Source organism: Vicugna pacos, chromosome 4 (genome assembly GCF_048564905.1).
Source record: "Vicugna pacos chromosome 4, VicPac4, whole genome shotgun sequence".
NCBI lineage: Eukaryota > Metazoa > Chordata > Mammalia > Artiodactyla > Camelidae > Vicugna > Vicugna pacos.
Window position 1 is genome coordinate 77,904,498 of NC_132990.1, and position 12,806 is coordinate 77,917,303.

A 12,806-nucleotide genomic window follows, 5' to 3' on the forward strand; every position below is an offset into this window, starting at 1 on the left:
GCCTAGAGGGGACACCTGGCTCACTGCGGCCCCGAGGAGAGCCCTGGCCAAGCTCCAACTGGCTGGACAACACCAGAGGTCACACTGCATACAACAAATGCCATTATTTATTTTGATGTGTCTCCAAGAATCAAAATGTTTTCAAACACAACTAAGATATAAAATACAGCATAAAATAAGGTTTATACCTATTCCCCACATAAAGCAGAAAACTTGTTCAGAAGTTGTTTTTCCAAAACCAACTGGTCGATCGTTTTCTCCTCCTTGTGTGACATCTACCCCGATCCGGAGCACTAGGCCACTGTCGCTTGGCCACCAGGGGTCAATCTCAGTTATACAAACCGAACAGGTCTTCTAAGCACAGGGCTGAGGACCCATCCCCTGCCAAGGACCATGCCATGCATGGAGCGCCTGTGACCTGGCAGAGTGTGCTACTCACTGGGACGGTCGTGTGTGGTGACGGGGAAGCAGGTGTGGACCCAGGGACCTCCCAGCCCAGGTGGAAACCGAGTCAGAAACCGCCCTTCATGCGGGAGCGTCCCAGTGAGTGAGGGGAAAAGCCCCTGTCCTTATAAATACTCCGGGGTAGGGAAGTGGGCCATGGGGGGGTTAGGAGCATCTTGGGATGACCTCTGCTGTGGCTGGGACATGGGGGTGGGGGGCTGAAAAGGTGGCCGTCACTCCCCTTGGGTTAGCGGGTCCAGGCTGCAGAGGGACCAGGGGAGCTCCTAAGAGCACTGATGGCCAGGGCTGGCCCCACACCGCGCCGCAAAGCTGACCGGGGTCCTGGGGTGGGGGTGTGCTCCGCACCTCACCCTGGCTCTGGTCTGGGAGGTAAGCGTGGAGCCTGGCTCAGGACTGGCTCCAGCAGCCCTGGGGGGTGGCCCTCAGGCTTGCACCCCCAGCTGATGAGACCAGAGAAGAGACTGGCCCCAGGGCCAGGCTTCTGAGGGGCCTCCAAGGAGAGCCAGCCTCACCTCGTCAGTCTGATCCCCGGAAGGCCCCAGGGAAGGGCCGCCGGAGGCGCAGGGATGTTCCGACTCAGCTCATGGGGGACAAGCGGACAACAGCGACAGGTGCTCACGCCCCCACAAGAAGAGAAACACAGTATAAGGCAATGTTAGAAACTTTAAATACAGGATCAAGATCCAATCGGTAAGGCATCACAAATCGTAAAAAGTAATTTGGGCTGCGTTCAGCAGAGCGAGTAGGCAATCCGAGCAAGCAGCGGCCTCGTGAGAGCAGGAGGTGGTGGCTGCGTGGCCGGAGGGGCCCCTCAGCCCCTTGGCCCCGGGCAGGCCGGGCGGCGCGCGGCCCCAGCTGCAGCCGCGACTCTGGGACAGGTCAGCGTGAGGTAACTGGTCTGAGAGCCCGCTCTGGCCGGCCCTGGCCCCCTAGCTGGGCAGTGGGGCCCTGCGGGCTCCAGGTGGCTTCCCCGAGGACCACCGTCCCCACCGTGAGCCGCCCCCGGGTATCACCCCGGAGCTGCTGCAGTCCGAGCCGATGTTCTGACTAGCGCCTTTCACCAGCAACGGCGGCCGCAGCCGCCCCTTAATACTGCCTTATCCTTTGGGTTTGGGGCTTTCCTGAACGGTTTTCGCTGTCCCTATCACGTACCGCAGCGCAGGGCGGCTACAACGCGGAGGCCGCGGGTGCAGTTTTAACCCGGTGCTGATGTTGGGCTGGGCTGTCCCAAATCATTTAGTAGTTTTAGCTAAAAACGTAAACTTTGAAAGAAAAAATAAAGAGGGAGACTGCTTTGAATGATACACAGATGTATCTGCTCACAGTACAGCTTGAAGGTCCCCCGCCCCCAAAAAGAAACAAAAACAGGACTGAGGGGCCACAGCCAACCAAGCTGCTCGCCCCGAGAAGCCACGGCCCCGCCGGGGGAAGGGGCGCTGCCCGCAGGCTGGGGCTCCGAGTGGTCAGGGACCGGCTGTGGGGCCAGAGCCGGGCTGGCCATCAGTTATCAGGTGTCTGTGAATAAAGTTCTCAAAACATCTGTGCCTTTACCAAGGGAGGGAAGGGGAGAGGATACATAAATGCTGGCGGTTAGGTCGAATCCACCCGAACCATCCTCGGCAGCCACGGTCCTCGCAGGCGGGGGCTGTCACCACTCCTTCTTCTTCTCGTCCATGGACACGCCCCCAGGACCCAGGGCCACCACCAGCAGCAGGCCTCCGATCACCGACATGGTCTGGAAGAAGTCGTACTTCAGGAAGTCATGCATGGGCTTGTAGACGGGAATGGTCCAGAAGGCGTTGAAGTACACGTTGATGGCGAACAGCCAGACCACGAGCGTCAAGGCGGCCAGCTTGGTTTTAAAACCGATGGCCACTAAGATCATCAGAGCTGTGCCCACGATGTTCTGGAGAATCTGCACAGGTTGAATGGTGAGAAATGAACATAAGCGTGAGGAAGACGAGACGTTACCTCGTTTTATAAAACTCCACTGACGTCTCTGTGCCAGGATGGGGGAACTCAGGAGCGGCTGAGAGAGGGCATTACCAGAGGGGGATAAAAATAGCGCCCACTGCGTGAGGGACGGCAGATACAGCAACGCTCTGAGTGGAGACGGGCTTGAGGAAAAGCAAAAGGTCTCCACTTAACAGGCTGAGCCTGTTACCAGGACCCACTCAAGTCCAGCCGTAACCACACTGCCCAGTGCTTCTCGGAACTGACCTCGCCCCTCCCTCAGCGGGGGGGCCCCTCCTGGGGACCTCGCCAGCCAGTCACTGTAATGACCTGCTCGATAAGCCCCTGGGAGACAAGGACCGAGCCTTCAACTCTGCAGCCCCGACACCTGGCGTGCAAAAGCACACGGCAGCGAGGAAGGAAGGAGAACACGAGTCTGTGTAAGGAACCCCGTCAGCGGGCTGGAGGGCCGGCACACCGGGCACCGGGGCCCATCGGTGAGGTCAGGGAGAGTCGGGACTTAATCTGTTGGAAAGGCAGCTTCTGGGCACACGAGAGCTTGACAGTGAGTGTCCTGTTGCCTTTATTAGGGTTGTTCCAGGGGCCCCGCAGGGAAGAGCAGGGGACAGCTGCCCTTCTGGAAGGACGGGGACCAGACCCTGTGAGCCAGCAGCAACACTCACCGAGAAGAAGCTGGCGTCAAAGTGGAGGAGGGTCATGAACATCAGGACGAGCAGGACCCTGCCTCCGAGCTGCATGTACTGGCGGGGGGAGCTCTCGCGCATGGTGGGGACGCCCGCAAACATGCTCTTCCCTTCAGAACGGGACTCCGCCAGCAGCAGCAGCAAGCCCCCTCCCAGGGCCAGGTTCCTGAGGAGCAGAAGCGCCACGCGAGTCGCCAAGGCTCACCGGGCCCTGCGGGTGCCCGTCGGACCGATCGGGAGACCCTGGCAGGAGCACGGACTCCGCTCCAGCTACACCCACAGACAGGCAGGAACACCTCTCATGAAAGCTGAGCCGCTCAGCAGGGATGGGCAACCAGGACATCCTCAGGCCTGGGCCCGGTCTGGGCTCTCCTGACCGGCTGCGTCCCGGTGGGCAAGTGTGTCTCCCTCGGGCCCTCCTCCCTCCCTCATGAGATACTGGGTCGAGAGGGACGACTTGGTTCTCACTCGTGTTCTGGGGGCTCTAGGTAGGGGAGGAAAAGGCTTCACCAACTATGACTCTAAGAAGAACAGTTTAGACCCAAAGAAATTTCTTCCGGCCAACAGTTACTGCGTGGGGACGTGAGGGCAGCACACGAGGCTCACCACCCAGAGCGCACCTACCTCATCAAAAACTTCAGGTCCCAGAGGATGCTGTAGGCGACGGTCTGAGGGGAACAGAAAGGGGAGACCTGAGTCTCGGCCGTTTTCAAACAGATCTGTGTTTCTACAGAATTAACAGCAGCAGGCAATTCTGATCTAAGTGAGGATGTGAACACAAGCCACAAAACCCTCTCAGGACCCCGGCAGCTTCAGGCTCAGCAGCGTGGCTCAGGCTTCCCACGGCGTGCTGGCGGCCCCGGCCCTGCCTGACAGGCACCTGCTTCCTCAGGGCCGGGCCCAGTGGTTCTGGAGACCAGGCGGCACTGAGATGCCCATCTGGAGTAAACGTGTGTTAAACATTTCATCTGGGTAGCTAAGTGTTCTTCTTTATGAAGTAAATGATAAGACAGAGTCCTAGCTTTGTGATTTGTCCCCTTGTCACAGGAAACCCAGGAAAGTGGCAAAAGGAGGATCCCCAGAGCTCAGCCCCTTCCCGGGCGCTCGGCCCTCTGGCTCTCCTGAGCTTATATAGGGGAAAATCTAGCAGTTTCTCAGAAGAGAAAAGGAGGTCCAGGGAGACTCAGAGGGGCTGAAAGGGGAGTGACCCGAGCCCCCCCGACCCAGTGCTCTACACAGAGCAGGAAGGGCGAGACACGGCCGTGCCGTCTACCTGCAGCGCTATGATTCCGAAGAGCCCGAAGCAGGCGTACTGCACGAAGTTCCTGCTCAGCACCAGGATGCAGCCCGCTGGAAGGAGAGGGGGCGTCAGGGGCTGCGGCCACTGCCTGGCCCTCTGGTGCAGCGCGGCCCAACTGCCTACCCGAGCTCAAGGCAACTTCCGGGAGGATTCAGGGCAGGCACAGCCTTCACACAGGCCTTTGCTTATCAAAACCAATGGTCTGGAAAGTGGCTCCCCTGTTACAGGGGGCGTCTGTGCATCGGCAGCTCTGCTCGGACAGCTTCCAGGATAGGCTGGGAAGCACAAGTCCCTCAGCTTGGCTTTTGACCGCCCTGGCTCCTCGCTGGCCCACCCAGGTCGCAGGTCTCCAGCACCGCCTGCTCTGGGCCCTTAAACTCGTGCTTCTGCAGAAGCGTCAAAGCAACGAGGCCAGGACTGACACGGAGCACCCACCAAATGCTGGCAGGACCAACTCCTGGGCCGGGCCTGCCGCCCTGGAGAGGAGGGGGCGAGCGGGGCGCAGACGACCGCCCAGGAGACCCTCACGTTCCCCGGCCCCCACGCTGCGGAGCCACTCACTCAGCTGCCCGAGCAGGTTGAGGAGCACGAAGGAGGAGGCCAGCAGGTAGCCACAGCTCCAGGTGCTGTCGATGTAGTCACGCTGCTCGCTCCACTGGAACCACATGCGGATGCCGTCCTCCAGGAAGGTGCTGATCAGGCAGAGGCGCGCCACGTGCGGCAGGTACTGCTTGGTGACGCGCAGGAACTGCGGGGCCGCAGACACACAAGGGTGAGGGGCCGCGGGAGGGACACCAGACCCCAGCCGGGCGCTCCCAGCACCGCCCTGCAGGTCTGGACGTGGGCCGACCTGAGCCCCTGTCCCAGAGATGACGGAGCCGGAAGGCAACGCCATGGGCCCTTCCCTGACCTCTGTCATCAGCAGACGGGTGTAGGTGGCAACTACAGCTGTCACACGTGGAATTGCCACAGGACACGGCTTCTCTCAGTCAAGGGCATGGGCGAACGAGAACCGCTGAACGACAGGCTGGATGGGCCCTCAGGGCTGACCCGGTCCAGCGCCTTTGCACCAAGGCCCGACGGCACCTGCGGCAGCTCAGCCTCTGCAGGGGGCGTCCCGCCCTGAAGGCCCCTGCCCAACGGCGCCATGAGCAGCCCTGCTCCGACTGTGACACCAAAAATCCCCCAGACATGGCCATGTGTCTCCCGGGGGAAAAACTGCCCCTGCACGCTTAAGCACAATCTCTCATTTTACAGAGCTACACTGACCAGATGTTGCCGTGCTGAGGCTTGGCCTGGCCTACTGGTCACCCAAGGTTGAGCCCTTGACCTCCCAGCCGCCCCAGCACCACCCAGAGGCCCTCCAGACAGAAGGGGGTCCACTTAGGTGACAGCGGGCTCCAGGCCTAGAGGCCACATGGCATCACGGTCGACCAAACGATGAGCTCATAAGCGTCGCTCATCCAAAGTCTCCGGCCCGACAGCCCCCAAGGCAGAGGTCGCAGCCAGACCCAGGCTGAGTGCTCAGCACAACGAGGAAACGTGAAGTGGGGGTGGCTGAGGCTCCAAAGCGCTGGGTTCTTTGAAGAGCCTGTGTGGCCCAAAGCAAATCAAACACCAGGGACGGCTTCAACAGCGATGACGTTCATGTGTGTAAAATCACCCAAATGTCAGAGACAGCAGGCCGCCTGCCATTTACGACGGATGATTAGGAAACAGACGCACCAGTCATGACCAAGGCACCACGTCACCCAGGTGAACCACACGTACTTTCTCTTACCAAGCGTTCGGAGCTGACGGACAAAGGGAAAGAAATCCTATGACACATGATAACACAGCAGGAACTCAGCAGAAAGATCAGGGACCCACTCACGTGAGTGACATGTCAGGAGCCAGAGTCTAAAGGGCATCGGTGAGTCTGACCCTTTAGAGGGACAGCCAAACGAATGTCACAGCCCCCCTAAGGCTGATTAAACCTGTTGCTGGAATAAATGAAGGTGTACATAAGAGCATGTCTTAATTCTCAGCGTTTTGAAAAGCTGTTGAAGTCCTAGAAAGTGCTAAAGCTGTGGAACGCAGTTAACGAGACTGGGTGTTTAGAGCCACCGTTAGCCGGTCAGCTCTGGCCGGGTCAGCACAGAGAAGCCTCCCCTCCCCCTGCGATCTGGGCCACAGCAGCCTGGCCGGCCTGGAGGAGGGGAGGAGAGAGATGCTACAAGCCAGGTGTCCCTTCTCTTCAACTCCTGGAGCCCGAGCCCCAGGCTGTCAATTCTGCAATCTGTCCGTCCCTTGACCCCCATGGATGCGGTGCCAGAGTCACAGTGAGACAGACAGACACCCAGACAGTGAACCACGCAGGACCGGGGGAGGAAGTACAGGCTGAGACTGAAGCCCCGGGTTCTGATCCTGGCTCTGATACCCACCAGCCAGTGCACTGCGTACCGGGGACAGGCCGAGCTCCTCTGGGGGCAGGGGTCTCTGCTGTCCTACAAAGTGGGGACAGCTGGATTAACGGTTGCAAAGATTCTTTCCAACTTTAATAGTAGAGAAGGGAAGGAGAAAGAACCTTTTTTATTTATTTTTTTTAAAAGAGGCCCCAGTATATGAAGCCTGGGGTCGCCGCAGAGAAGAATCTTAGGACAGACGTACTGGGCGCAAGCACAGCAGGTCAGGAGGTGCGGGGCCAGCGGGCGCCACACACGCTCCCATTTCTGCCTCATGGCCTGAATGCTTTTGAAATGCCAGCAACAGTGCGGTCACCCACTCCCTCAGGAGACAAAGGGCACCTTCGTGGCTCCAATGCTATGGCCCTCGTGCCAAGGCCCAGCAACGACACAGGCCTCAGCTCAGTATCGAAACCGGGGAGCATCAGCGGTGAGGCCGGCAGAGCCCCACGGACGGGCGGGGTCCTGACTCGCCTCCGCCGTACCCGCGCCTCCTGGGCGGCACAGGCACTTGCCCCCGCACCACAGCCCCCAGGACCCAGGCGGCGTTTAAAGCCTCCGGGACGTGTCTGCCCTCTTAATTTGAGTGTCTGGGCCAAGAGGATTAAAGAGCGGCGGAGAGATTGTTCCCTTTGGGCAGGTAATTCACTCCTCCCTTCGAGTGCAGACACGCCGAGGAGACGGGCATCTCTCTACTTTGGGAAATAAAAGCAAAACTTCAGGTATGTGTGCTCTGAACCAAGCACGTACATGCTTTCCAAAGTCACGTGTGGTCTAGGTTCAGGGCTGACCGTTTTGTAAGTCAGGCCAACCTAGAGCCTCTCTTAAACCAGCCACCCTCTAATGAGCACCTGTTTGGACTGAAAGAAAAAAACCAGGTTTGATAACATGAGACCAGACCCAATTTTCATCTTACTCCCTATGTGCGTTTTGGTCTCGGTGGTTCAGAGCTAGCCACTGGACCCACAATATGCTGCTTTATACAGTGTCCCAAAGCCTGCGTCCCCTCAGCACAGCAGAAAGCCCCTGAGGCCGGCACCAGCAGCACCTGAGTGCTGAGAGCAGTCAGCTGGCCGGTGCTCGTGCTGAGCCGGCATCTGGAGGCCGGGTGCCGCCCGCTGACCGTGCCCGCTGGGTCACCCGTGGCCGTGCTCTCAGGAGAGGACGATGACAGGAGGGCGGGGGGCAGACACTGAGCAGGCAGAACCTGCAGGAGGAGGGATGACCGTCTGTCACCCGGTGGGCAGTGGTGGGGGGAGGCCTTTCCCAGGAATCTCTAAAGCCCTCACAAGCAAGCATGGTGTACAGTTCACAAGCAGCTGAGTGACTGAAATACAGAGAGCTGAGGTCTGCTTCCAGGGAGTTACTATTTTAGAAGATAGAAGGGGATTTAAGAAAAGGAGCTACACCTGATCCGAGACATGACTCTGGGAACACAGTGACCATGTCACACAGCCACCTGCAGCTTCCATAAAACACTGGGAAACCTGCCTTCTCTTGGTATTCAGGACAAAAGGGACTGAGGAGAGCAGTCCGCAGTTCTTGGCTAATGAGAATTTTGAGGCAAAAGAAGGTGGGTTGGACTTCCTTGGCCCTGAGGACTGCCCATCCCAGAGGGCGAGAACTTGTGGCTGGGTGACCTCCTCACATCAGGTGAGTCAGGGCTGGTACAGAGCTCCGTGACTCACACGCAAGCGCCACCAGACCCCCGATCCCCCAGTGCTGCGGAGGTTTACACAGCACCTCAAGGTCCAGGAAGAGATGTCAACTGGCTCTAAGCTGGCAGATAGCCTGGCCTTCTTTCCTAAAATTCCATGGGCAACAAAAAGCCTTCCACAGGGGAGCAGCGCAGGCTGCACGTGACCTTCTGGGAGAAGCCGCACAACCCACAGCCCCCCGCGTCTCCTCCCCCCAGAAGCGGCGGGGCGGCCCTCCTTAACCTCCCGTGTAAGACCAGCAAGAGGCAAGGGTGAGCCAGCCAGCTCCTCTGCCCTCTCCCCACTCCTTTCTGGCATAAGGCAGGAAGCCCTTTGAGAGGAGACGGTCACAGAGCAAAGGAACAAGAGGAAAACATTTGCAACCCACCCACCACCGTCACTGGAACCCTACCCACAGCGACGGTCTGCCACGTGCTGTTCATCCAGAGCCCTGAGACCTGGGGCTACAGATGCCAGTTCGGTGTCCTGTCAGGGCCATCCGAGCTACCAGAGGGCAGGGGGAGCTCCTGGGGGCAAGACTGCCTCTGTCCTGCCAAGACAGGTAACAATATCAACGGCCACACTGGAGAGCAAGGCCCCATGCAGCTTACGTGTCGCCTTGGTGACCAGGCCATCAGGCAGAAGCCACGAAGCGCTAATACTCCTGTTTACTGGTGCCAGCGCACCAGGAAGTTGCCTTCCGCAGACCGGCTCGAGCACCAGCTGCAGGGCTCGGACGCGGTCTTGGACTGCTGAGTTCACGAGTCCCTGGCCCCTTCCCAGCCGGTCTCAGATGGCTTCTGAAGGCGAGCTCCCGCAGAGCGCATGCTCAGCAGTTTCTCCGGCCGGAGGACACTGTCCCTGGCTGCCCAGGGCAAGGAGCTTGATACCAAGATGCAACGCCGGTGGAGCTGCCAGCGGCAAGAAAGCAGACCAGTCACCCCGGGCTCGCGCCTCTGCAGACTGAAGGGAAGGTCGCAGGGAGGCCGAGCTGCGCGCGGGTTCACTTCAGCCCACCACATGCCGGGCAAGACCACGCAGACCTCCCTCTCTGCATGTGAGGATGGAAACACTGTGGCCAAGCTCACGTGACCCGGGGGTGACACCGGAGTTTGCTCGGAGGACCTGGCCCAGCGCAGAAGGTGGGGATTACTGGCTGGCCTGCTCACAGCAGCCCAGGCTTTCTGGCCAAATCCTGTCACTTCACTTTTGCTTTGGTTTTCTGAAGACAAGGTTAGAAGATAGATATGTCACATTATACGATCAGTGACTTTGATGACACTTCCCCAGTCCCTTCAGAGTAGATCATTTTCATTTTAGCCTGGACTGGACCTTTATTATTGGCAGCTTTTTAAAAAAAAATCTAATTTTTATTTTTGTTTTGGGTTTTTTTTGGGGGGGTAATTAGGTTAGGTTGATTTATTTATTATTATTATTCTTATTTACCAGAGGTACTGGGGATCAAACCCATGGCCTCGTGCACACTAAGCATGCGCTCTACCACTGAGCTATACCCGCCCTCCACTGGCAGCTTTAATACCATGTGGATAAATGGTAAAAACAAGAGCTCCACCCCAGCGTGGCCAGGTTCTGTCCATCGGGAGCATCACTGCTCTGCACCCGGTCTGTCCACATCCTTCTCTCACACCAGGCCCACCGGCAGAGGAGGCTCCTACCCTCGGTCGTGAAGAGCATGTGGGGCCCAGCCCTCCTGAATTGCCCACAAAGGAGCAGGGAGGTGTCTGCGGACATGTGCCACCACCAAGGTGGGCTGTGCTGAAAAACCGACAGCAGGGGCCCTCACTGCCCGACAGACACAGCCTTGGTCCATTTTGTGGTTTTCGGTTTTTAGGTAGCCTGCCCTCCTACGATGATGCTGCTTGGTGCTCTCCCCTTCAGCTGTCCCAGGAGAGGGACATCAGGCCTTAGAAGCATGTGTGTGCCACTAGCCTTGAGGTCGGAGACTGGGTACGTCCCGGGGCTGTGGCCCCAGGCTGGTCCAGGAGCCTCAGCAGGCCTGGCCTCCCTTCTCGCAGTAACCTGATGGGTGCAGGCCAACCCTGTGTGCCCCAAGAGCCTTTCCAGTTCCAAGATTCTGCTTCTTTCATTTAAAACAAACAAAATGCATGCAGAAAAAGGAAGAAAGGATTACGTAAAAAAGAGCCTGATTTTTTTTCAGTAGGAGAGTTTATCATTTGATAGTTGGCAGCAGCCTGATTGGCGACATTTTATCTAGATTTGGTTATGAAAGTCACTTGCAAAACCAGGGTTTTCCGGGCTCAAGAGTGACTGTACATAGCTGTCATGGCTCCTGTGGCCAAGAGGAGCCATCTTCTTTGGCAGGTACTACTTGGGGAAATAAAATTGGGTCACCAAAATTATGTCAATGAAAACTGACCAACAAAGCCTATTCGGTCCTTCGCAAGGGATACAATTTTACTCTCTCTCTCTCTCTTTTGGATTTTTTGCGAGGAATACAATTTTCAGGCTGTGTCTGTAAACACAAAATCTTGATCTCAGGAAAAACTATTTCTTCCAGCTGATGTGCTTTTTTTTCTTTTTTTACCGGCAAACGGGTTTTAAAATATCAGCTCACAGGAAAGTGGTGCACGGAGAACCCAATGAGGCCACACTAGAGAGACATCTCCCCGCCAGGGGGGCAACAGGAAATCTTGTTCACAGTAACGGATCAGAAAACGCTCACTTTCTACTTTTTTAAAATCATGAACACACACGTACACACACACCTTCCAATAAGAGCAGCCTCAGAGTCTGATTAATCAAATCACCCACATAAAAATTAAAGATTTAACCTCACTACTTTTAACTCTGGCAAAGCCACAAACGTGTAAGTGAGCCTGAGAAAGAATGGTAGTTGGGCCAGATGCAGGGATAAGGCTGTTAATCTGTATAAATAACGGGATACTTTTAGAAGTAAAAAGCACACAACTCAATAATCACCACATTGTTTTGGTCAAGCTTAACCAAAAGGAAGGGTGGAAGCTCTGTCCTCTCCGTTTCCAGGATCTGGTTCTGTCCACCCAGTTTCTGAACACCTTTGACAATGACTCAACCGCCTGTTTCACGGGCTCCCCTGTTGCTTAGATGCCACCTGCACACTCTTCGAAGGGGGAAAACGGGAGGCTAGGCCTCCCCTCCTCCTAGGTGTGTGCACGGATAGATAGATACCCATTCATTTCAGTCCCAGGGCAGAGTCCGAACAGGGAGGGAAAATGCAGCGAGGTCAAAGGGACCCCACGAATCCAACACATCTGGGAAAGAGAAGACACAAAGTGCTGTGGCTTTCAGCAGTGGGGGTGCATACCGGGGAATCCCCTTTCCTCTGGGAGGACCCCCAGGCCTCCAGTCTGACCAACCCCTGGTCAGGATCAGCTCCCCACCCCGCCCCCTAAGAGTGTCCAGTAAAAGGAAAAGCGTGCAGCGACCACCCAGCAGTGCAGAATGGAGAGGATGCTCCCCAAGCACCCCCAGGCCTCGGGCTGCCTCCTCAGGAGGCGAAGGCAGCCACTCACACCCCTCCGCTCCTGGGATGGCCCCGGAGGGCTGGGGAAGATGGACCCACCGAGCTGGGTGCCGAGGCACGGGCCCGGGAACACATCCGGAGCCCCTGGTGGGGAGGCGGCGCAAGGGCAGGCTGGGCCCGGAGGCCGGGTTTGGGGGTGTCCCAGGCCAGGACGGGCGACGAGCCCAGGAGGGAGTGCCCTGGCTGGGGGAGGGGGCGCGATCCCTCCGGCGGGTCGGGAGGCGTGAGGGCACGGCCCAGGCCTCGGGCGGCCCTGCGGGCCGGGGCCGGCTCCGGGGGCGGCCGGGGGCTCGGGTCGGGCCCGGGAAGCGCAGGCGGGCCGGGCGGGGGCCAGGGGATCCAGGAGAGGAGGCCGAGGGGGCCGGGGGCGGGGGGCGGGGGTCCGGGCGGGAGGCCCGGGGGAGGGACCCGCCGAGCCCGCAGGCCGCACCTGGTCGGCGAAGTCCTCGGCCGTGCCCATCAGGTCGTTCTGGCCCATGGCGGCGGCGGGAGGCTCGGCTCGCTCGCTCGCTCGCTCCCTCGGCGCCCGCGCCCGCTGCGGCCTCCACAGGAAGTGCCCGGCGGCCGGCCTCGCTCGGCGTCCGCGGCTCCAGCGGCTGCCACGTAGGCCAAGCCTTAAAGGGGCCGCGCCGCGGGGCCCGCCCCGGCCGCGCCTTAAAGGGGCCGCGCGCCGCCCGCCGCGCTCAGGCCCCGCCCCCA

The 12,806-nt window shown here is 58.6% G+C and overlaps 1 protein-coding gene across 2 annotated transcripts; it reads right to left on the reverse strand.

The window, feature by feature from the left end:
• Positions 1-89: 89 nt before the first annotated feature.
• On the reverse strand, positions 90-12,730 carry SURF4 (surfeit 4). 2 transcript variants are annotated; one of them, XM_072960487.1, is made up of 6 exons: positions 12,538-12,730; positions 4,984-5,170; positions 4,396-4,472; positions 3,747-3,790; positions 3,102-3,288; positions 90-2,380 (listed from the first exon to the last, which is right to left on the reverse strand). In XM_072960487.1, the coding sequence occupies exons 1-6, from the start codon at positions 12,583-12,585 to the stop codon at positions 2,114-2,116; spliced, it is 810 nt and encodes a 269-aa protein (XP_072816588.1). In that variant the 5' UTR covers positions 12,586-12,730; the 3' UTR covers positions 90-2,113. The 2 variants fall into 2 exon arrangements, with proteins under 2 accessions (XP_072816588.1, XP_006217560.2); XM_006217498.4 differs by lacking the exon at positions 12,538-12,730 and having other exon boundaries at positions 4,984-7,390.
• Between the last annotated feature and the right edge of the window lie 76 nt (positions 12,731-12,806).